This window comes from Salvelinus fontinalis, chromosome 24 (assembly GCF_029448725.1).
Source record: "Salvelinus fontinalis isolate EN_2023a chromosome 24, ASM2944872v1, whole genome shotgun sequence".
Taxonomy (NCBI): Eukaryota; Metazoa; Chordata; class Actinopteri; order Salmoniformes; family Salmonidae; genus Salvelinus; species Salvelinus fontinalis.
The window spans coordinates 45,718,291-45,744,454 of NC_074688.1; the positions used below are offsets into that span (position 1 = coordinate 45,718,291).

General features: G+C 48.1%; 1 protein-coding gene across 8 annotated transcripts in view; it reads right to left on the bottom strand.

Moving 5' to 3' along the window:
• The window catches only part of mtus2b (microtubule associated tumor suppressor candidate 2b), a 161,160-nt gene that overhangs the window by 46,942 nt on the left and 88,054 nt on the right, over positions 1 to 26,164 (bottom strand). For 6 of the 8 annotated variants that reach the window (XM_055880799.1, XM_055880798.1, XM_055880797.1 and 3 more), the window contains one exon: positions 16,573 to 16,662. The exons of the other annotated variants lie outside the window; for them this stretch is intronic. In XM_055880799.1, coding sequence (XP_055736774.1) covers positions 16,573 to 16,662 — 90 coding nt within the window. The remainder of the gene's footprint in view (positions 1 to 16,572; positions 16,663 to 26,164) is intronic. 8 annotated transcript variants of the gene reach the window in all.

The following is a 26,164-nucleotide window of genomic DNA, read 5'->3' on the forward strand; positions in this document are numbered from 1 at the left end:
TGTCTCTCTTTATGTAGTGTTGTGGTGTCTCTCTTTATGTAGTGTTGTAGTGTCTCTCTTTATGTAGTGTTGTGGTGTCTCTCTTTATGTAGTGTTGTGGTGTTTCTCTTTATGTAACGTTGTGGTGTCTCTCTTTATGTAGTGTTGTGGTGTCTCTCTTTATGTAACGTTGTGGTGTCTCTCTTTATGTAACGTTGTGGTGTCTCTCTTTATGTAACGTTGTGGTGTCTCTCTTTATATAACGTTGTGGTGTCTCTCTTTATGTAGTGTTGTGGTGTCTCTCTTTATGTATTGTTGTGGTGTCTCTCTTTATGTAACGTTGTGGTGTCTCTCTTTATGTAACGTTGTGGTGTCTCTCTTTATGTAACGTTGTGGTGTCTCTCTTTATGTAGTGTTGTGGTGTCTCTCTTTATGTAACGTTGTGGTGTCTCTCTTTATGTAACGTTGTGGTGTCTCTCTTTATGTAACGTTGTGGTGTCTCTCTTTATGTAACGTTGTGGTGTCTCTCTTTATGTAACGTTGTGGTGTCTCTCTTTATGTAACGTTGTGGTGTCTCTCTTTATGTAGTGTTGTGTTGTCTCTCTTTATGTAGTGTTGTGGTGTCTCTCTTTATGTAGTGTTGTGGTGTCTCTCTTTATGTAGTGTTGTGGTGTCTCTCTTTATGTAGTGTTGTGGTGTCTCTCTTTATGTAGTGTTGTGTTGTCTCTCTTTATGTAGTGTTGTGGTGTCTCTCTTTATGTAGTGTTGTGGTGTCTCTCTTTATGCAGTGTTGTGGTGTCTCTCTTTATGTAGTGTTGTGGTGTCTCTCTTTATGTAACGTTGTGGTGTCTCTCTTTATGTAGTGTTGTGTTGTCTCTCTTTATGTAACGTTGTGGTGTCTCTCTTTATGTAACGTTGTGGTGTCTCTCTTTATGTAACGTTGTGGTGTCTCTCTTTATGTAACGTTGTGGTCTCTCTCTCTTTATGTAGTGTTGTGGTGTCTCTCTTTATGTAACGTTGTGGTGTCTCTCTTTATGTAGTGTTGTGGTCTCTCTCTCTTTATGTAGTGTTGTGGTCTCTCTCTCTCTATGTAGTGTTGTGGTGTCTCTCTTTATGTAGTGTTGTGTTGTCTCTCTTTATGTAGTGTTGTGGTGTCTCTCTTTATGTAGTGTTGTGGTGTCTCTCTCTTTATGTAGTGTTGTGGTGTCTCTCTTTATGTAGTGTTGTGGTGTCTCTCTTTATGTAGTGTTGTGGTGTCTCTCTTTATGTAGTGTTGTGGTGTCTCTCTTTATGTAGTGTTGTGGTCTCTCTCTCTTTATGTAGTGTTGTGGTGTCTCTCTTTATGTAGTGTTGTCTCTCTCTCTGTAGTGTTGTGGTGTCTCTCTTTATGTAGTGTTGTGTTGTCTCTCTTTATGTAGTGTTGTGGTGTCTCTCTTTATGTAGTGTTGTGTTGTCTCTCCTGTTGTGATGTGTGTTTTGTCCTATATTTATATTTGTATTTTATTTTTAATCCCAGGCCCCCGTCCCCGCAGGAGGGCCTTTTGGTAGGCCGTCACCGTAAATAACAATTTGTTCTTAACTGACTGGCCTAGTTAAATAAAGGTTAAATAAAATCCATACAACATACAGTCCATCATACAGTCCACCATACAGTCCAACATACAGTCCATCATACAGTCCATCATACAGTCTAACATACAGTCCAACATACAGTCCAACATACAGTCCATCATACAGTCCAACATACAGTCCATCATACAGTCCACCATACAGTCCAACATATAAAACACAGTCCATCATACAGTCCATCATACAGTCTAACATACAGTCTAACATACAGTCCAACATACAGTCCATCATACAGTCCAACATACAGTCCATCATACAGTCCATCATACAGTCCATCATACAGTCCACCATACAGTCCAACATATAAAACACAGTCCATCATACAGTCCAACATACAGTCCATCATACAGTCCATCATACAGTCCAACATACAGTCCAACATATAAAACACAGTCCATCATACAGTCCAACATACAGTCTAACATACAGTCCATCATACAGTCCACCATACAGTCCAACATACAGTCCAACATATAAAACACAGTCCATCATACAGTCCAACATACAGTCTAACATACAGTCCAACATACAGTCCATCATACAGTCCACCATACAGTCCATCATACAGTCCAACATACAGTCTAACATACAGTCCAACATATAAAACACAGTCCATCATACAGTCCACCATACAGTCCACCATACAGTCCAACATACAGTCCATCATACAGTCCACCATACAGTCCAACATACAGTCCAACATACAGTCCATCATACAGTCTAACATACAGTCCAACATACAGTCTAACGTCTAACATACAGTCCAACATACAGTCCAACATACAGTCCACCATACAGTCTAACATACAGTCTAACATACAGTCCAACATACAGTCCACCATACAGTCCAACATACAGTCCAACATACAGTCCAACATACAGTCCACCATACAGTCTAACATACAGTCCAACATACAGTCCAACATACAGTCCACCATACAGTCCACCATACAGTCCAACATACAGTCCAACATACAGTCCAACATACAGTCCACCATACAGTCCAACATATAAAACACAGTCCACCATACAGTCTAACATACAGTCCAACATACAGTCCAACATACAGTCCAACATACAGTCCAACATATAAAACACAGTCCACCATACAGTCCATCATACAGTCCACCATACAGTCCATCATACAGTCCATCATACAGTCCATCATACAGTCCATCATACAGTCCAACATACAGTCCAACATACAGTCCAACATATAAAACACAGTCCATCATACAGTCCAACATACAGTCCATCATACAGTCCATCATACAGTCCATCATACAGTCCAACATACAGTTTAACATACAGTCCAACATATAAAACACAGTCCATCATACAGTCCAACATACAGTCCCAGATACAGTCCAACATATAAAACACAGTCCATCATACAGTCCAACATATAAAACACAGTCCAACATACAGTCCATCATACAGTCCATCATACAGTCCACCATACAGTCCATCATACAGTCCATCATACAGTCCATCATACAGTCCAACATACAGTCCAACATATAAAACACAGTCCAACATACAGTCCAACATACAGTCCAACATACAGTCCATCATACAGTCCATCATACAGTCCATCATACAGTCCAACATATAAAACACAGTCCATCATACAGTCCAACATACAGTCCATCATACAGTCCATCATACAGTCCATCATACAGTCCATCATACAGTCCAACATATAAAACACAGTCCAACATACAGTCCATCATACAGTCCATCATACACTCCATCATACAGTCCATCATACAGTCCAACATACAGTCCATCATACAGTCCAACATACAGTCCATCATACAGTCCAACATACAGTCTAACATACAGTCCATCATACAGTCCAACATACAGTCCATCATACAGTCCATCATACAGTCCACCATACAGTCCATCATACAGTCCAACATACAGTCCAACATATAAAACACAGTCCATCATACAGTCCAACATACAGTCCAATATACAGTCTAACATATAAAACACAGTCCATCATACAGTCCAACATACAGTCCAACATACAGTCCAACATACAGTCTAACATATAAAACACAGTCCATCATACAGTCCAACATACAGTCCAACATACAGTCCAACATATAAAACACAGTCCAACATACAGTCCACCATACAGTCCATCATACAGTCCAACATACAGTCCATCATACAGTCCATCATACAGTCCACCATACAGTCCATCATACAGTCCAACATACAGTCCAACATACAGTCCAACATACAGTCCAACATACAGTCCATCATACAGTCCATCATACAGTCCATCATACAGTCCAACATACAGTCCAACATACAGTCCAACATATAAAACACAGTCCATCATACAGTCCAACATACAGTCCAACATACAGTCCATCATACAGTCCACCATACAGTCCACCATACAGTCCACCATACAGTCCATCATACAGTCCAACATATAAAACACAGTCCATCATACAGTCCAACATACAGTCCAACATACAGTCCAACATACAGTCCAACATATAAAACACAGTCCATCATACAGTCCAACATACAGTCCAACATACAGTCCATCATACAGTCCAACATATAAAACACAGTCCATCATACAGTCCAACATACAGTTCATCATACAGTCCATCATACAGTCCAACATATAAAACACAGTCCATCATACAGTCTAACATACAGTCCAACATACAGTCTAACATATAAAACACAGTCCATCATACAGTCCAACATATAAAACACAGTCCACCATACAGTCCACCATACAGTCCACCATACAGTCCATCATACAGTCCATCATACAGTCCAACATATAAAACACAGTCCATCATACAGTCTAACATACAGTCCAACATACAGTCTAACATATAAAACACAGTCCATCATACAGTCCAACATATAAAACACAGTCCACCATACAGTCCACCATACAGTCCACCATACAGTCCATCATACAGTCCATCATACAGTCCAACATAAAAAACACAGTCCATCATACAGTCTAACATACAGTCCAACATACAGTCTAACATATAAAACACAGTCCATCATACAGTCTAACATATAAAACACAGTCCAACATACAGTCCAACACACAGTCCAACATACAGTCCAACATATAAAACACAGTCCATCATACAGTCCATCATACAGTCCACCATACAGTCCAACATACAGTCCAACATACAGTCCAACATACAGTCCAACATATAAAACACAGTCCATCATACAGTCCATCATACAGTCCATCATACAGTCCAACATACAGTCCAACATACAGTCCACCATACAGTCCATCATACAGTCCAACAGGGTGATCTATTGACCTATTGATTACTGGAAGATCAGACACATGAGAGATTTCTTTAGTAGGGGTACACACACACACACACACACACACACACACACACACACACACACACACACACACACACACACACACACACACACACACTAAAATATTGATGAAGGAAGTTGGATCATTGACTGCTTGAAGGATCCTTTGTGTCTACTGTAAAGGGCATGTATCAAATGCTGGAAAGATCTGGAAAGATGCTATTCTCCAAAACCTCGGGGTATTAAGTGCGTTCTAATTTATTTTCACTATAATTAAAAATTAAATGAAAGCCTGCAGCGTTATAGATATTTTGCCTGCAACCCCCCCCCCCCCAAAAAAATCTCTGCTCACTCTTTCCTTTCCTCTCACCCCCCCCCCCCCCTCACCCCTCTGACCTGGAATAAAGAACCACCAATCACACTTTTATCTGCATCTAACGATTCACTTGAACGTCTTCTATATTTAATATTTAATATTTAATTGACAAGTCAGTTTTAACTAAACATCTTTGGTTGGTGAAAACATAGCTTTTTTTATGCTCGCTTTGAGGCAAGCAACACTGAAACATGCATGAGAGCACCAGCTGCTCTAGGACGACTGTGTGATCACGCTCTCCGTAGCCAATGTGAGCAAGACCTTTAAACAGGTCAACATTCGGATTACCAGGACCTGTACTCAGAGCCTGGCGTGGACCGACTGGCAAGTGTCTTCACTGACATTTTTCAACCTCTCCCTGACGACTGAGTCTGTAATACCTACATGGTTTAAGCAGAACACCAGACCATCATAGTCCCTGTGCCCAAGGAAGCAAAGGTAACCTTCCATAAATAATCACCGCCCGCATAGCACTCACGTCGGTAGCCATGAAGTGCTTTGAAAGGCTGGTCATGACTCACATCAACACCATCATCCCGGGAAGCCCTAGACCCACTCCAGTTCGCATACGGTTAAATAAAGGTGAAATAAAAATAAATGAAATAAAAAATAAATACAGCCCCGGCAGAAGTAGTTGTGAAGGGGGCGGTCCCCCGAAGGAGACTGAAACGATGTAGCATGTGTCAAGATTTATCAAGATTTGGCATCCAGGACCTATATACTGTCGGTGTCAGAAGAGGAGCGAGCTCAAAGAGAGAGAGGAGCAAACTCAGAGAGAGAGAAAGGAGCGAGGTCAGAGAGATAGAGGAGCGAACTCAGAGAGAGAGAGGAGCGAGGTCAGAGAGATAGAGGAGCGAACTCAGAGAGAGAGAGGAGCGAACTCAGAGAGAGAGAGGAGCGAGGTCAGAGAGAGAGAGGAGCGAACTCAGAGAGAGAGAGAGGAGCGAACTCAGAGAGAGAGAGGAGCGAGCTCAGAGAGAGAGAGGAGCGAGCTCAGAGAGAGAGAGGAGCGAACTCAGAGAGAGAGAGAGGAGCGAGGTCAGAGAGAGAGAGGAGCGAACTCAGAGAGAGAGAGGAGCGAGGTCAGAGAGAGGGAGGAGCGAGGTCAGAGAGAGAGAGAGGAGCGAACTCAGAGAGAGAGAGAGGAGCGAGGTCAGAGAGAGAGAGGAGCGAGGTCAGAGAGAGAGAGAGGAGCGAACTCAAAGAGAGAGAGAGGAGCGAGGTCAGAGAGAGAGAGAGGAGCGAACTCAAAGAGAGAGAGAGGAGCGAACTCAAAGAGAGAGAGAGGAGCGAGGTCAGAGAGAGAGAGGAGCGAACTCAGAGAGAGAGAGGAGCGAACTCAGAGAGAGAGAGAGGAGCGAGGTCAGAGAGAGAGAGGAGCGAACTCAGAGAGAGAGAGAGAGGAGCGAACTCAGAGAGAGAGAGAGGAGCGAACTCAGAGAGAGATAGAGGAGCGAGCTCAGAGAGAGAGAGGAGCGAACTCAGAGAGAGAGAGAGGAGCGAACTCAGAGAGAGAGAGGAGCGAGGTCAGAGAGAGAGAGGAGCGAGGTCAGAGAGAGAGAGGAGCGAACTCAGAGAGAGAGAGAGGAGCGAACTCAGAGAGAGAGAGGAGCGAACTCAGAGAGAGAGAGAGGAGCAACTCAGAGAGAGAGAGGAGCGAGGTCAGAGAGAGAGAGGAGCGAACTCAGAGAGAGAGAGGAGCGAACTCAGAGAGAGAGAGGAGCGAACTCAGAGAGAGAGAGGAGCGAGGTCAGAGAGAGAGAGAGGAGCGAACTCAGAGAGAGAGAGAGGAGCGAGGTCAGAGAGAGAGAGGGGCGAGGTCAGAGAGAGAGAGAGGAGCGAACTCAAAGAGAGAGAGAGGAGCGAGGTCAGAGAGAGAGAGAGGAGCGAACTCAAAGAGAGAGAGGAGCGAACTCAGAGAGAGAGAGAGGAGCGAACTCAGAGAGAGAGAGGAGCGAGGTCAGAGAGAGAGAGAGGAGCGAGGTCAGAGAGAGAGAGGAGCGAACTCAGAGAGAGAGAGGAGCGAACTCAGAGAGAGAGAGGAGCGAACTCAGAGAGAGAGAGGAGCGAACTCAGAGAGAGAGAGAGGAGCGAACTCAGAGAGAGAGAGGAGCGAACTCAGAGAGAGAGAGAGGAGCGAACTCAGAGAGAGAGAGAGGAGCGAACTCAGAGAGAGAGGGGAGCGAGGTCAGAGAGAGAGAGGAGCGAACTCAGAGAGAGAGAGAGGAGCGAACTCAGAGAGAGAGAGGAGCGAACTCAGAGAGAGAGAGGAGCGAACTCAGAGAGAGAGAGGAGCGAACTCAGAGAGAGAGGGGAGCGAACTCAGAGAGAGAGAGAGGAGCGAACTCAGAGAGAGAGAGAGGAGCGAACTCAGAGAGAGAGAGAGGAGCGAACTCAGAGAGAGAGAGAGGAGCGAACTCAGAGAGAGAGGGGAGCGAACTCACAGAGAGAGAGAGGAGCGAACTCAGAGAGAGAGAGGAGCAAACTCAGAGAGAGAGAGGAGCGAACTCAGAGAGAGAGAGGAGCGAACTCAGAGAGAGAGAGGAGCGAGGTCAGAGAGAGAGAGAGGAGCGAACTCAGAGAGAGAGAGGAGCGAGGTCAGAGAGAGAGAGAGGAGCGAACTCAGAGAGAGAGAGGAGCGAACTCAGAGAGAGAGAGAGGAGCGAACTCAGAGAGAGAGAGAGGAGCGAACTCAGAGAGAGAGAGGAGCGAACTCAGAGAGAGAGAGGAGCGAACTCAGAGAGAGAGAGGAGCAAGGTCAGAGAGAGAGAGAGGAGCGAACTCAGAGAGAGAGAGGAGCGAACTCAGAGAGAGGAGCGAGGTCAGAGAGAGAGAGAGGAGCGAACTCAGAGAGAGAGGGGAGCGATCTCAGAGATCGAGAGGAGCGAACTCAGAGAGAGAGAGGAGCGAACTCAGAGAGAGAGAGAGGAGCGAGGTCAGAGAGAGAGAGGAGCGAACTCAGAGAGAGAGAGAGAGGAGCGAACTCAGAGAGAGAGAGAGGAGCGAACTCAGAGAGAGATAGAGGAGCGAGCTCAGAGAGAGAGAGGAGCGAACTCAGAGAGAGAGAGAGGAGCGAACTCAGAGAGAGAGAGGAGCGAGGTCAGAGAGAGAGAGGAGCGAGGTCAGAGAGAGAGAGGAGCGAACTCAGAGAGAGAGAGAGGAGCGAACTCAGAGAGAGAGAGGAGCGAACTCAGAGAGAGAGAGAGGAGCAACTCAGAGAGAGAGAGGAGCGAGGTCAGAGAGAGAGAGGAGCGAACTCAGAGAGAGAGAGGAGCGAACTCAGAGAGAGAGAGGAGCGAACTCAGAGAGAGAGAGGAGCGAGGTCAGAGAGAGAGAGAGGAGCGAACTCAGAGAGAGAGAGAGGAGCGAGGTCAGAGAGAGAGAGGAGCGAGGTCAGAGAGAGAGAGAGGAGCGAACTCAAAGAGAGAGAGAGGAGCGAGGTCAGAGAGAGAGAGAGGAGCGAACTCAAAGAGAGAGAGGAGCGAACTCAGAGAGAGAGAGAGGAGCGAACTCAGAGAGAGAGAGGAGCGAGGTCAGAGAGAGAGAGAGGAGCGAGGTCAGAGAGAGAGAGGAGCGAACTCAGAGAGAGAGAGGAGCGAACTCAGAGAGAGAGAGGAGCGAACTCAGAGAGAGAGGAGCGAACTCAGAGAGAGAGAGAGGAGCGAACTCAGAGAGAGAGAGGAGCGAACTCAGAGAGAGAGAGAGGAGCGAACTCAGAGAGAGAGAGAGGAGCGAACTCAGAGAGAGAGGGGAGCGAGGTCAGAGAGAGAGAGGAGCGAACTCAGAGAGAGAGAGAGGAGCGAACTCAGAGAGAGAGAGGAGCGAACTCAGAGAGAGAGAGGAGCGAACTCAGAGAGAGAGAGGAGCGAACTCAGAGAGAGAGGGGAGCGAACTCAGAGAGAGAGAGGGGAGCGAACTCAGAGAGAGAGAGAGGAGCGAACTCAGAGAGAGAGAGAGGAGCGAACTCAGAGAGAGAGAGAGGAGCGAACTCAGAGAGAGAGGGGAGCGAACTCAGAGAGAGAGAGAGGAGCGAACTCAGAGAGAGAGAGGAGCAAACTCAGAGAGAGAGAGGAGCGAACTCAGAGAGAGAGAGGAGCGAACTCAGAGAGAGAGAGGAGCGAGGTCAGAGAGAGAGAGAGGAGCGAACTCAGAGAGAGAGAGGAGCGAGGTCAGAGAGAGAGAGAGGAGCGAACTCAGAGAGAGAGAGGAGCGAACTCAGAGAGAGAGAGAGGAGCGAACTCAGAGAGAGAGAGAGGAGCGAACTCAGAGAGAGAGAGGAGCGAACTCAGAGAGAGAGAGGAGCAAGGTCAGAGAGAGAGAGAGGAGCGAACTCAGAGAGAGAGAGGAGCGAACTCAGAGAGAGGAGCGAGGTCAGAGAGAGAGAGAGGAGCGAACTCAGAGAGAGAGGGGAGCGATCTCAGAGATCGAGAGGAGCGAACTCAGAGAGAGAGAGAGGAGCGAACTCAGAGAGAGAGAGGAGCGAGGTCAGAGAGAGAGAGAGGAGCGAACTCAGAGAGAGAGAGGAGCGAACTCAGAGAGAGAGAGAGGAGCGAACTCAGAGAGAGAGAGAGGAGCGAACTCAGAGAGAGAGAGGAGCGAGCTCAGAGAGAGAGAGGAGCGAGCTCAGAGAGAGAGAGAGGAGCGAGGTCAGAGAGAGAGGGGAGCGAGGTCAGAGAGATAGAGGAGCGAACTCAGAGAGAGAGAGAGGAGCGAACTCAGAGAGAGAGAGAGGAGCGAACTCAGAGAGAGAGAGGAGCGAACTCAGAGAGAGAGAGGAGCGAACTCAGAGAGAGAGAGGAGCGAGCTCAGAGAGAGAGAGGAGCGAACTCAGAGAGAGAGAGGAGCGAACTCAGAGAGAGAGAGGAGCGAACTCAGAGAGAGAGAGGAGCGAACTCAGAGAGAGAGAGGAGCGAACTCAGAGAGAGAGAGAGGAGCGAGCTCAGAGAGAGAGAGGAGCGAGGTCAGAGAGAGAGAGAAGAGCGAGCTCAGAGAGAGAGAGGAGCGAACTCAGATAGAGAGAGGAGCGAGCTCAGAGAGAGAGAGGAGCGAACTCAGAGAGAGAGAGGAGCGAGCTCAGAGAGAGAGAGGAGCGAACTCAGAGAGAGAGAGGAGCGAGCTCAGAGAGAGAGAGGAGCGAGCTCAGAGAGAGAGAGGAGCGAGCTCAGAGAGAGAGAGGAACTAGGTCAGAGAGAGAGAGGAGCGAGGTCAGAGAGAGAGAGGAGGGAACTCAGAGAGAGAGGGGAGCGAACTCAGAGAGAGAGAGGAGCGAGCTCAGAGAGAGAGAGGTGCGAACTCAGAGAGAGAGAGGAGCGAGCTCAGAGAGAGAGAGGAGCGAGGTCAGAGAGAGAGAGGAGCGAGCTCAGAGAGAGAGAGGAGCGAGGTCAGAGAGAGAGAGGAGCGAGGTCAGAGAGAGAGAGAAGAGCGAGCTCAGAGAGAGAGAGGAGCGAGCTCAGAGAGAGAGAGGAGCGAGCTCAGAGAGATAGAGAGGAGCGAACTCAGAGAGAGAGAGGAGCGAGCTCAGAGAGAGAGAGGAGCGAACTCAGAAAGAGAGGAGCGAACTCAGATAGAGAGGAGCGAGGTCTGAGAGAGAGAGGAGCGAACTCAGAGAGAGAGAGGAGCGAGCTCAGAGAGAGAGAGGAGCGAACTCAGAGAGAGAGAGGAGCGAGCTCAGAGAGAGAGAGGAGCGAGCTCAGAGAGAGAGAGAGGCGAGGTCAGAGAGAGAGAGGAGAAGGCTCATAGAGAGAGAGGAGCGAGGTCCGAGAGAGAAAGGAGCTAGGTCAGAGAGAGAGAGAAGAGCGAGCTCAGAGAGAGAGAAGAGCGAACTCAGAGAGAGAAAGGAGCGAGCTCAGAGAGAGAGAGGAGCGAACTCAGAGAGAGAGGAGCGAGCTCAGAGAGAGAGAGGAGCGAACTCAGAGAGAGAGAGGAGCGAACTCAGATAGAGAGGAGCGAACTCAGAGAGAGAGGAGCGAACTCAGAGAGAGAGAGGAGCGAACTCAGAGAGAGAGAGAGGAGCGAACTCAGAGAGAGAGAGGAGCGAGCTCAGAGAGAGAGAGGAGCGAGCTCAGAGAGAGAGAGGAGCGAACTCAGAGAGAGAGAGAGGAGCGAACTCAGAGAGAGAGAGGAGCGAACTCAGAGAGAGAGAGGAGCGAACTCAGAGAGAGAGAGGAGCGAACTCAGAGAGAGAGAGGAGCGAGGTCAGAGAGAGAGGAGCGAACTCAGAGAGAGAGAGGAGCGAACTCAGAGAGAGAGAGGAGCGAACTCAGAGAGAGAGAGAGGAGCGAACTCAGAGAGAGAGAGAGGAGCGAACTCAGAGAGAGAGAGAGGAGCGAGCTCAGAGAGAGAGAGGAGCGAGGTTAGAGAGAGAGAGAAGAGCGAGCTCAGAGAGAGAGAGGAGCGAACTCAGATAGAGAGGAGCGAGCTCAGAGAGAGAGAGGAGCGAACTCAGAGAGAGAGAGGAGCGAGCTCAGAGAGAGAGAGGAGCGAACTCAGAGAGAGAGAGGAGCGAGCTCAGAGAGAGAGAGGAGCGAGGTCAGAGAGAGAGAGGAGCGAGCTCAGAGAGAGAGAGGAGCGAGGTCAGAGAGAGAGGAGCGAGGTCAGAGAGAGAGAGGAGCGAACTCAGAGAGAGAGGAGCGAACTCAGAGAGAGAGAGGAGCGAGCTCAGAGAGAGAGAGGAGCGAGGTCAGAGAGAGAAAGGAGCGAGCTCAGAGAGAGAGAGGAGCGAGGTCAGAGAGAGAGAGGAGCGAGGTCAGAGAGAGAGAGAAGAGCGAGCTCAGAGAGAGAGAGGAGCGAACTCAGAGAGAGAAAGGAGCGAGCTCAGAGAGAGAGAGGAGCTAGCTCAGAGAGATAGAGAGGAGCGAACTCAGAGAGAGAGAGGAGCGAGCTCAGAGAGAGAGAGGAGCGAACTCAGAGAGAGAGGAGCGAACTCAGATATAGATGAGCGAGGTCAGAGAGAGAGAGGAGCGAACTCAGAGAGAGAGAGGAGCGAGCTCAGAGAGAGAGAGGAGCGAACTCAGAGAGAGAGAGGAGCGAGCTCAGAGAGAGAGAGGAGCGAGGTCAGAGAGAGAGAGGAGCGAGCTCAGAGAGAGAGAGGAGCGAGGTCAGAGAGAGAGAGGAGCGAGGTCAGAGAGAGAGAGAAGAGCGAGCTCAGAGAGAGAGAGGAGCGAGGTCAGAGAGAGAGGAGCGAGCTCAGAAAGAGAGAGGAGCTAGCTCAGAGAGATAGAGAGGAGCGAGCTCAGAGAGAGAGAGGAGCGAACTCAGAGAGAGAGAGAGGAGCGAACTCAGAGAGAGAAAGGAGCGAGCTCAGAGAGAGAGAGGAGCGAGGTCAGAGAGAGAGAGGGGAGCGAACTCAGAGAGAGAGAGAGGAGCGGACTCAGAGAGAGAGAGGAGCGAGCTCAGAGAGAGAGAGGATTGAACTCAGAGAGAGAGAGGAGCGAGCTCAGAGAGAGAGAGGAGCGAACTCAGAGAGAGAGGAGCGAGCTCAGAGAGAGAGAGGAGCGAGGTCAGAGAGAGAGAGGAGCGAGGTCAGAGAGATAGAGGAGCGAGCTCAGGGAGAGAGAGGAGCGAACTCAGGGAGAGAGAGGAGCGAACTCAGAGAGAGAGGAGCGAACTCAGAGAGAGAGAGGAGCGAGGTCAGAGAGAGAGAGGAGCGAACTCAGAGAGAGAGGAGCGAACTCAGAGAGAGAGAGAGGAGCGAGGTCAGAGAGAGAGAGGAGCGAACTCAGAGAGAGAGAGGAGCGAACTCAGAGAGAGAGAGGAGCGAACTCAGAGAGAGAGGAGCGAACTCAGAGAGAGAGAGGAGCGAGGTCAGAGAGAGAGAGGAGCGAACTCAGAGAGAGAGAGGGGCGAACTCAGAGAGAGAGGAGCGAGCTCAGAGAGAGAGAGGAGCGAACTCAGAGAGAGAGAGGAGCGAACTCAGAGAGAGAGAGGAGCGAACTCAGAGAGAGAGGAGCGAGCTCAGAGAGAGAGAGGAGCGAACTCAGAGAGAGAGAGGAGCGAGCTCAGAGAGAGAGAGGAGCGAGGTCAGAGAGAGAGAGGAGCGAACTCAGAGAGAGAGAGGAGCGAACTCAGAGAGAGAGAGGAGCGAACTCAGATAGAGAGGAGCGAACTCAGAGAGAGAGAGGAGCGAACTCAGAGAGAGAGAGGAGCGAACTCAGAGAGAGAGAGGAGCGAGCTCAGAGAGAGAGAGAGAGGAGCGAGGTCAGAGAGAGAGGGGAGCGAGGTCAGAGAGATAGAGGAGCGAGGGTCAAAAATTGTGAAAGACTCCAGTCACCCAAGTCATAAAATGTTCTCCTTGCTACCGCACGGCAAGCGGTACCCGAGCACCAAGTCTAGGTCCAAAAGGCTCCTTTACAGCTTCTACCGCCAAGCCATTAGACTCCTGAACAATTAATCAAATGGCCAACGGACTATTTACATTGACCCCCAATTTGTTTTGTACACTGCTGCTACTCTCTGTTTATTATCTATGCAGTCACTTTACCCCTACCTACATGTACACTGCTGCTACTCTCTGTTTATTATCTATACATAGTCACTTCACCCCTACCTACATGTACACTGCTGCTACTCTCTGTTTATTATCTATGCAGTCACTTTACCCCTACCTACATGTACACTGCTGCTACTCTCTGTTTATTATCTATACATAGTCACTTCACCCCTACCTACATGTACACTGCTGCTACTCTCTGTTTATTATCTATGCAGTCACTTTACCCCTACCTACAAGTACACTGCTGCTACTCTCTGTTTATTATCTATGCAGTCACTTTACCCCTACCTACATGTACACTGCTGCTACTCTCTGTTTATTATCTATGCAGTCACTTTACCCCTACCTACAAGTACACTGCTGCTACTCTCTGTTTATTATCTATGCAGTCACTTTACCCCTACCTACATGTACACTGCTGCTACTCTCTGTTTATTATCTATGCAGTCACTTTACCCCTACCTACATGTACAAATTACCTCAACTAACCTGTACCCCCGCACATTGACTCTGTACCAGTACCCCCTGTATATAGCCTCCACATTGACTCTGTACCAGTACCTCCTGTATATAGCCTCCACATTGACTCGGTACCGGTACCCCCTGTATAAAGCCTCCACATTGACTCGGTACCGGTACCCCCTGTATATACCCTCCACATTGACTCTGTACCGGTACCCCCTGTATATAGTCTCCACATTGCCTCTGTACCGGTACCCCCTGTATAAAGCCTCCACATTGACTCGGTACCGGTACACCCTGTATATAGCCTCCACATTGACTCTGTACCGGTACCCCCTGTATATAGCCTCCACATTGACTCTGTACCGTAACACCCTGTATATAGCCTCCACATTGACTCTGTACCGGTACCCCCTGTATATGGCATGGAGAGACAGCCTTATAACTATCCCAAAGCCCAGGACCAAGAGGCATGGAGAGACAGCCTTATAACTATCCCAAAGCCCAGGACCAAGAGACATGGAGAGACAGCCTTATAACTATCCCAAAGCCTAGGACCAAGAGGCATGGAAAGACAGCCTTTTAACTATCCCAAAGCCTAGGACCAAGAGGCATGGAGAGACAGCCTTTTAACTACCCCAAAGCCTAGGACCAAGAGGCATGGAGAGACAGCCTTTAACTATCCCAAAGCCTAGGACCAAGAGGCATGGAGAGACAGACTTATAACTATCCCAAAGCCTAGGACCAAGAGGCATGGAGAGACAGACTTATAACTATCCCAAAGCATAGGACCTGGAGACATGGAGAGACAGCCTTTTAACTATCCCAAAGCCTAGGACCAAGAGGCATGGAGAGACAGACTTATAACTATCCCAAAGCCCAGGACCAAGAGGCATGGAGAGACAGACTTTTAACTATCCCAAAGCCCAGGACCAAGAGGCATGGAGAGACAGCCTTTTAACTATCCCAAAGCATAGGGACCAAGAGGCATGGAGAGACAGCCTTTTAACTACCCCAAAGCCTAGGACCAAGAGGCATGGAGAGACAGCCTTATAACTATCCCAAAGCCTAGGACCAAGAGGCATGGAGAGACAGCCTTATCACTATCCCAAAGCCTAGGACCAAGAGGCATGGAGAGACAGCCTTTTAACTATCCCAAAGCCTAGGACCAAGAGGCATGGAGAGACAGCCTTATAAGTATCCCAAAGCCCAGGACCAAGAGGCATGGAGAGACAGCCTTCTAACTATCCCAAAGCCTAGGACCAAGAGGCATGGAGAGACAGCCTTCTAACTATCCCAAAGCCTAGGACCAAGAGGCATGGAGAGACAGCCTTTTAACTATCCCAAAGCCTAGGACCAAGAGGCATGGAGAGACAGCCTTTTAACTATCCCAAAGCCTAGGACCAAGAGGCATGGAGAGACAGCCTTATAACTATCCCAAAGCCTAGGACCAAGAGGCATGGAGAGACAGCCTTATAACTATCCCAAAGCCTAGGACCAAGAGGCATGGAGAGACAGCCTTATAACTATCCCAAAGCCTAGGACCAAGAGGCATGGAGAGACAGCCTTATAACTAACCCAAAGCCTAGGACCAAGAGGCATGGAGAGACAGCCTTTTAACTATCCCAAAGCCTAGGACCAAGAGGCATGGAGAGACAGCCTTATAACTATCCCAAAGCCTAGGACCAAGAGGCATGGAGAGACAGCCTTTTAACTATCCCAAAGCCTAGGACCAAGAGGCATGGAGAGACAGCCTTTTAACTATCCCAAAGCCTAGGACCAAGAGGCATGGAGAGGCAGCCTTTAGTTACTATGCCCCCAGTCTCTGGAATAGCCTGCCAGAGAACCTGATGGGGGACGAAACTGCGTACATATTTAAAAGAGATCTTAAAACAAACCTTTTTAACTTTGCTTTTCCTTGGGGGGCTTTTTAGTTGTTCAGTTATTAATGTTATTCTTTTGTTTTTTTATCTTATGTTTGTTGTGTAATAAATATTTCAGTTTTTACTTTCATAGCACATTGCGTCCATGTCTGTATAAATAAAGCTTGATTTGATTTGATTCAAGCTCTCTCCGTTGCCATAACAACAACAGTCAGCACACAGGAACAGGTCACTCGTTCTCTCTAGCTCCCCCCCTTGGTTATCTATACACACAAGCACACACACCCACACCCACCCACCCACCCACCCACCCACCCACCCACCCACCCACACACACACACACACACACACACACACACACACACACACACACACAGAGAGAGAGCGTGTAATATGATCTGTGCACTCACCAGGGGACTGGGGTTTGGGTGAAACCACTGCGAACCGTTTAGGGGCGGAGACAGCGGGTGGTACATCCCTCTGAACCTCCGTCCTAGAAGCTGAAGCATAGAACCATCCCTCGTCAGAAATAGAATAGTCAAGCCCCACCGTTTGGCTTTACGTTTCAGCTGAATACCTCTCTGTAGGTGATGCACTGTTTGAGAGGAGTGCTTGCCAGTACGTGTTTCATTCTACGGTGTGTACATTATACTGTATTCTGTACATGACAAATACACTTTGATTTGATCCCTATCCTCATAACAGATATATCAACATTTGATCCAAGAAATAAGAAAATTAAACATGTAAGGATGATAGACAGAATATGAGATCCTGTAAATACCCATCACTCCCTCTGGCACCATGTTGACCCTGTCAGTTAAATACCCATCACTCTCTCTGGCACCATGGTGGCCCTGTCAGTTAAATACCCATCACTCCCTCTGGCACCATGTTGACTTGACCCTGTAAATACCCATCACTCCCTCTGGCACCATGTTGACCCTGTCAGTTAAATACCCATCACCCTCTCTGGCACCATGTTGACATGACCCTGTCAGTTAAATACCCATCACTCCCTCTGGCACCATGTTGACCCTGTCAGTTAAATACCCATCACTCTCTCTGGCACCATGTTGACTTGACCCTGTCAGTTAAATACCCATCACTCTCTCTGGCACCATGTTGACTTGACCCTGTCAGTTAAATACCCATCATTCTCTCTGGCACCATGTTGACTTGACCCTGTAAATACCCATCACTCTCTCTGGCACCATGTTGACTTGGCCCTGTCAGCTAAATACCCATCACTCTCTCTGGCACCATGTTGACGTGACCCTGTCAGTTAAATACCCATCACTCTCTCTGGCACCATGTTGACCCTGTCAGCTAAATACCCATCACTCTCTCTGGCACCATGTTGACTTGACCCTGTCAGTTAAATACCCATCACTCTCTCTGGCACCATGTTGACTTGGCCCTGTCAGTTAAATACCCATCACTCTCTCTGGCACAATGTTGACTTGGCCCTGTAAATACCTATCACTCCCTCTGGCACCATGTTGGACCTGTCAGCTAAATACCCATCACTCCCTCTGGCACCATGTTGACCCTGTCAGCTAAATACCCATCACTCCTTCTGGCACCATGTTGACCATGTCAGTTAAATACCCATCACTCTCTCTGGCAACATGTTGACTTGGCCCTGTCAGCTAAATACCCATCACTCCCTCTGGCACCATGTTGACTTGACCCTGTCAGTTAAATACCCATCACTCTTTCTGGCACCATGTTGACTTGGCCCTGTAATACCCATCCCTTCCTCTGGCACCATGTTGACGTTACCCTGTCAGTTAAATACCCATCACTCCCTCTGGCACCATGTTGACCCTGTCAGTTAAATACCCATCACTCTCTCTGGCACCATGTTGACCCTGTCAGTTAAATACCCATCACTCTCTCTGGCACCATGTTGACCCTGTCAGTTAAATACCCATCACTCTCTCTGGCACCATGTTGACCCTGTCAGTTAAATACCCATCACTCTCTCTGGCACCATGTTTACCCTGTCAGCTAAATACCCATCACTCCCTCTGGCACCATGTTGACCCTGTCAGTTAAATACCCATCACTCCCTCTGGCACCATGTTGACCCTGTCAGTTAAATACCCATCACTCTCTCTGGCACCATGTTGACCCTGTCAGTTAAATACCCATAACTCTCTCTGGCACCATGTTGACTTGACCCTGTCAGTTAAATACCCATCACTCTCTCTGGCACCATGTTGACTTGGCCCTGTCAGTTAAATACCCATCACTCTCTCTGGCACAATGTTGACTTGGCCCTGTAAATACCTATCACTCCCTCTGGCACCATGTTGGACCTGTCAGCTAAATACCCATCACTCCCTCTGGCACCATGTTGACCCTGTCAGCTAAATACCCATCACTCCTTCTGGCACCATGTTGACCATGTCAGTTAAATACCCATCACTCTCTCTGGCAACATGTTGACTTGGCCCTGTCAGCTAAATACCCATCACTCCCTCTGGCACCATGTTGACTTGACCCTGTCAGTTAAATACCCATCACTCTTTCTGGCACCATGTTGACTTGGCCCTGTAATACCCATCCCTCCCTCTGGCACCATGTTGACGTTACCCTGTCAGTTAAATACCCATCACTCCCTCTGGCACCATGTTGACCCTGTCAGTTAAATACCCATCACTCTCTCTGGCACCATGTTGACCCTGTCAGTTAAATACCCATCACTCTCTCTGGCACCATGTTGACCCTGTCAGTTAAATACCCATCACTCTCTCTGGCACCATGTTGACCCTGTCAGTTAAATACCCATCACTCTCTCTGGCACCATGTTTACCCTGTCAGCTAAATACCCATCACTCCCTCTGGCACCATGTTGACCCTGTCAGCTAAATACCCATCACTCTCTCTGGCACCATGTTGACTTGGCCCTGTAAATACCCATCACTCTCTCTGGCACCATGTTGACCCTGTCAGTTAAATACCCATCACTCTCTCTGGCACCATGTTGACCCTGTATATACCCATCACTCCCTCTGGCACCATGTTGACCCTGTCAGTTAAATACCCATCACTCTCTCTGGCACCATGTTGATTTGACCCTGTCAGTTAAATACCAATCACTCTCTCTGGCACCATGTTGACCCTGTCAGCTAAATACCCATCACTCCCTCTGGCACCATATTGACCATGTCAGCTAAATACCCATCACTCTCTCTGGCACCATGTTGGCCCTGTCAGTTAAATACCCATCACTCTCTCTGGCACCATGTTGACCCTGTCAGTTAAATACCCATCACTCCCTCTGGCACCATGTTGACCCTGTCAGTTAAAAACCCATCACTCTCTCTGGTACCATGTTGACTTGGCCCTGTCAGCTAAATACCCATCACTCCCTCTGGCACCATGTTGACTTGACCCTGTCAGTTAAATACCCATCACTCTCTCTGGCACCATGTTGGCCCTACCAGTTAAATACCCATCACTTTCTCTGGCACCATGTTGACTTGGCCCTGTAAATACCCATCACTCTCTCTGGCACCATGTTGACCCTGTCAGTTAAATACCCATCACTCTCTCTGGCACCATGTTGACCCTGTCAGTTAAATACCCATCACTCTCTCTGGCACCATGTTGACCCTGTCAGTTAAATACCCATCACTCTCTCTGGCACCATGTTGACCCTGTCAGTTAAATACCCATCACTCTCTCTGGCACCATGTTTACCCTGTCAGCTAAATACCCATCACTCCCTCTGGCACCATGTTGACCCTGTCAGCAAAATACCCATCACTCTCTCTGGCACCATGTTGGCCCTGTCAGTTAAATACCCATCACTCTCTCTGGCACCATGTTGACTTGGCCCTGTAAATACCCATCACTCCCTCTGGCACCATGTTGGCCCTGTCAATTAAATACCCATCACTCCCTCTGGCACCATGTTGACTTGGCCCTGTCAGTTAAATACCCATCACTCCCTCTGGCACCATGTTGACCCTGTAAATACCCATCACTCTCTCTGGCACCATGTTGGCCCTGTCAGTTAAATACCCATCACTCCCTCTGGCACCATGTTGACCCTGTCAGTTAAATACCCATCACTCCCTCTGGCACCATGTTGACCCTGTCAGTTAAATAACCATCACTACCTCTGGCACCATGTTGACCCTGTCAGCTAAATACCCATCACTCCCTCTGGCACCATGTTGATTTGACCCTGTCAGTTAAATACCCATCACTCTCTCTGGCACCATGTTGACCCTGTATATACCCATCACTCCCTCTGGCACCATGTTGACCCTGTCTGTTAAATACCCATCACTCTCTCTGGCACCATATTGATTTGACCCTGTCAGTTAAATACCCATCACTCTCTCTGGCACCATGTTGACCCTGTCAGCTAAATACCCATCACTCCCTCTGGCACCATATTGACCCTGTCAGCTAAATACCCATCACTCTCTCTGGCACCATGTTGACCCTGTCAGTTAAATACCCATCCCTCTCTCTGGCACCATGTTGACCCTGTCAGTTAAATACCCATCACTCTCTCTGGCACCATGTTGACTTGGCCCTGTCAGTTAAATACCCATCACTCTCTCTGGCACCATGTTGACCCTGTCAGTTAAATACCCATCACTCCCTCTGGCACCATGTTGACCCTGTCAGTTAAATACCCATCACTCTCTCTGGCACCATGTTGACTTGGCCCTGTCAGCTAAATACCCATCACTCCCTCTGGCACCATGTTGACTTGACCCTGTCAGTTAAATACCCATCACTCTCTCTGGCACCATGTTGGCCCTGTCAGTTAAATACCCATCACTCTCTCTGGCACCATGTTGACTTGGCCCTGTAAATACCCATCACTCTCTCTGGCACCATGTTGACCCTGTCAGTTAAATACCCATCACTCACTCTGGCACCATGTTGACCCTGTCAGTTAAATACCCATCACTCTCTCTGGCACCATGTTGACCCTGTCAGTTAAATACCCATCACTCTCTCTGGCACCATGTTGACCCTGTCAGTTAAATACCCATCACTCTCTCTGGCACCATGTTTACCCTGTCAGCTAAATACCCATCACTCCCTCTGGCACCATGTTGACCCTGTCAGCTAAATACCCATCACTCTCTCTGGCACCATGTTGGCCCTGTCAGTTAAATACCCATCACTCTCTCTGGCACCATGTTGACTTGGCCCTGTAAATACCCATCACTCCCTCTGGCACCATGTTGGCCCTGTCAATTAAATACCCATCACTCTCTCTGGCACCATGTTGACTTGGCCCTGTCAGTTAAATACCCCTCACTCCCTCTGGCACCATGTTGACCCTGTCAGTTAAATACCCATCACTCTCTCTGGCACCATGTTGACTTGGCCCTGTCAGTTAAATACCCATCACTCCCTCTGGCACCATGTTGACCCTGTCAGTTAAATACCCATCACTCTCTCTGGCACCATGTTGAACCTGTAAATACCCATCACTCTCTCTGGCACCATGTTGGCCCTGTCAGTTAAATACCCATCACTATCTCTGGCACCATGTTGACGTGACCCTATCAGTTAAATACCCATCACTCCCTCTGGCACCATGTTGACCCTGTCAGTTAAATACCCATCACTCTCTCTGGCACCATGTTGACGTGACCCTGTCAGTTAAATACCCATCACTCTCTCTGGCACCATGTTGGCCGTGTCAGTTAAATACCCATCACTCTCTCTGGCACCATGTTGACGTGACCCTGTCAGTTAAATACCCATCACTCCCTCTGGCACCATGTTGACCCTGTCAGTTAAAATACCCATCACTCTCTCTGGCACCATGTTGACTTGGCCCTGTCAGTTAAATACCCATCACTCCCTCTGGCACCATGTTGACCCTGTCAGTTAAATACCCATCACTCCCTCTGGCACCATGTTAAAACCTGTAAATACCCATCACTCTCTCTGGCACCATGTTGGCCCTGTCAGTTAAATACCCATCACTCCCTCTGGCACCATGTTGACCCTGTCAGTTAAATACCCATCACTCCCTCTGGCACCATGTTGACCCTGTCAGTTAAATACCCATCACTCCCTCTGGCACCATGTTGACCCTGTCAGCTAAATACCCATCACTCCCTCTGGCACCATGTTGATTTGACCCTGTCAGTTAAATACCCATCACTCTCTCTGGCACCATGTTGACCCTGTATATACCCATCACTCCCTCTGGCACCATGTTGACCCTGTCAGTTAAATACCATCACTCTCTCTGGCACCATGTTGATTTGACCCTGTCAGTTAAATACCCATCACTCTCTCTGGCACCATGTTGACCCTGTCAGCTAAATACCCATCACTCCCTCTGGTACCATATTGACCCTGTCAGCTAAATACCCATCACTCTCTCTGGCACCATGTTGACCCTGTCAGTTAAATACCCATCCCTCTCTCTGGCACCATGTTGACCCTGTCAGTTAAATACCCATCACTCTCTCTGGCACCATGTTGACTTGGCCCTGTCAGTTAAATACCCATCACTCTCTCTGGCACCATGTTGACCCTGTCAGTTAAATACCCATCACTCCCTCTGGCACCATGTTGACCCTGTCAGTTAAATACCCATCACTCTCTCTGGCACCATGTTGACTTGGCCCTGTCAGCTAAATACCCATCACTCCCTCTGGCACCATGTTGACTTGACCCTGTCAGTTAAATACCCATCACTCTCTCTGGCACCATGTTGACTTGGCCCTGTAAATATCCATCCTTCCCTCTGGCACCATGTTGACGTGACCCTGTCAGTTAAATACCCATCACTCCCTCTGGCACCATGTTGACCCTGTCAGTTAAATACCCATCACTCCCTCTGGCACCATGTTGACTTGGCCCTGTAAATACCCATCACTCTCTCTGGCACCATGTTGGCCCTGTCAGTTAAATACCCATCACTCCCTCTGGCACCATGTTGACCCTGTCAGTTAAATACCCATCACTCTCTCTGGCACCATGTTGACCCTGTCAGTTAAATACCCATCACTCTCTCTGGCACCATGTTGACCCTGTCAGCTAAATACCCATCACTCTCTCTGGCACCATGTTGACTTGACCCTGTCAGTTAAATACCCATCACTCCCTCTGGCACCATGTTGACCCTGTCAGTTAAATACCCATCACTCTCTCTGGCACCATGTTGACGTGACCCTGTCAGTTAAATACCCATCACTCTCTCTGGCACCATGTTGGCCGTGTCAGTTAAATACCCATCACTCTCTCTGGCACCATGTTGACGTGACCCTGTCAGTTAAATACCCATCACTCCCTCTGGCACCATGTTGACCCTGTCAGTTAAAATACCCATCACTCTCTCTGGCACCATGTTGACTTGGCCCTGTCAGTTAAATACCCATCACTCCCTCTGGCACCATGTTGACCCTGTCAGTTAAATACCCATCACTCCCTCTGGCACCATGTTGACCCTGTAAATACCCATCACTCTCTCTGGCACCATGTTGGCCCTGTCAGTTAAATACCCATCACTCCCTCTGGCACCATGTTGACCCTGTCAGTTAAATACCCATCACTCCCTCTGGCACCATGTTGACCCTGTCAGTTAAATACCCATCACTCCCTCTGGCACCATGTTGACCCTGTCAGCTAAATACCCATCACTCCCTCTGGCACCATGTTGATTTGACCCTGTCAGTTAAATACCCATCACTCTCTCTGGCACCATGTTGACCCTGTATATACCCATCACTCCCTCTGGCACCATGTTGACCCTGTCAGTTAAATACCCATCACTCTCTCTGGCACCATGTTGATTTGACCCTGTCAGTTAAATACCCATCACTCTCTCTGGCACCATGTTGACCCTGTCAGCTAAATACCCATCACTCCCTCTGGTACCATATTGACCCTGTCAGCTAAATACCCATCACTCTCTCTGGCACCATGTTGACCCTGTCAGTTAAATACCCATCCCTCTCTCTGGCACCATGTTGACCCTGTCAGTTAAATACCCATCACTCTCTCTGGCACCATGCTGACTTGGCCCTGTCAGTTAAATACCCATCACTCTCTCTGGCACCATGTTGACCCTGTCAGTTAAATACCCATCACTCCCTCTGGCACCATGTTGACCCTGTCAGTTAAATACCCATCACTCTCTCTGGCACCATGTTGACTTGGCCCTGTCAGCTAAATACCCATCACTCCCTCTGGCACCATGTTGACTTGACCCTGTCAGTTAAATACCCATCACTCTCTCTGGCACCATGTTGACTTGGCCCTGTAAATATCCATCCTTCCCTCTGGCACCATGTTGACGTGACCCTGTCAGTTAAATACCCATCACTCCCTCTGGCACCATGTTGACCCTGTCAGTTAAATACCCATCACTCCCTCTGGCACCATGTTGACTTGGCCCTGTAAATACCCATCACTCTCTCTGGCACCATGTTGGCCCTGTCAGTTAAATACCCATCACTCCCTCTGGCACCATGTTGACCCTGTCAGTTAAATACCCATCACTCTCTCTGGCACCATGTTGACCCTGTCAGTTAAATACCCATCACTCTCTCTGGCACCATGTTGACCCTGTCAGCTAAATACCCATCACTCTCTCTGGCACCATGTTGACTTGACCCTGTCAGTTAAATACCCATCACTCCCTCTGGCACCATGTTGACTTGGCACACTGACATCTGTGAACTTTCCACATTAAATGACTTAATAGTTTATTGGGGCCATTTTCTAAAACAAACTGTTTTATCCAAAGAGCTCTTCAGATAAGTAGGCAATATGTAACGTAACCAATAAGGTGAGAGAGAGAGAGAGACCTGGCTCTCAAGAGAAGACAGGCTATGTGCAACACTGTCCACAAAATGAGCTGGAAGCTGAGCTGCACTTCCTAACCTCCTGCCATATGTATGACCATATTAGAGACACATATTTCCCTTAGGTTACACAGACCCACAAAGAATTTGAAAACAAATCCAATTTGGGTTAAATCCCGTATCTATTGGGTGAAATACCAAGATTTGTGACCTGTTGCCACAAGAAAAGGTCAACCAGTGAAAAAGAAACACAATTTTAAATAGAATCCATATTTATGTTTATTTTCCATTTTGTACTTTAACCATTTACACATCGTTAAGACACTGTATATAGACATAAAATTACACTTGAAATGTCTTTATTCTTTTGAAACTTTTGTGAGTGTAATGTTTACTGTTCATTTTTTATCATCTATTTCACCTTTGTACATTATCTAGTTCACTTGCTTTGGCAAAGTAAACATATGTTTCCCACGCCAATAAAGTCCCTTAAATTTAATTGATAAAACAGAGAGACGATACAGTACAGTAGATGGCGTGTGAGACAGAAGGTGGCCACTAGGTGGCACCACAGTACCAGTTTTCCTCCATGATTCTTGGCCAGAGCCCACCGTTCTACTGCAGTGTTTTGCTTAACACACCTACAGTACACCCTGCTACCACTAGAGGGCAACAGGATCCAAGTCTACAGTACAGCACAGAGCTGCTAGGATAATGCTGACATAAGCATGGCGTCGGGGACACACAGTACTATCTACGTGATGCAAGGGGTCGCAATGGTAATGATCCTTAGAGACTTTTTGCCCTTAAATCATTGCTGTGTCTCTCACCTTTCTTTTTTTTTTTTAAATGTATTTTTACAATGACAATATCTGCATTCACTCTTCAATTGCCTTCTAGGATTCAATACAAGTCTCACTTGCATATATATTATTATACACACCAACTACTACTAAGGGCTGAATTCATGCTTAACATGAACGTTGTGTGGTTTTTTTTTCCCACAGCCTCTGAATTACGGACATATCTAACGTACATCTATCAACGGTTTGAAGAGATTCGGTAGGCCAAACAAGCTAGTAAACGTTCAAGCGTGTTGACAGCTAAGTAAGTGTATTTAGCTAAGTGACATTATAGGACCCAATGGACCAGTTAAGTTTTGTCAGCCTCTTCTACTGTAGCTCCATTAGTG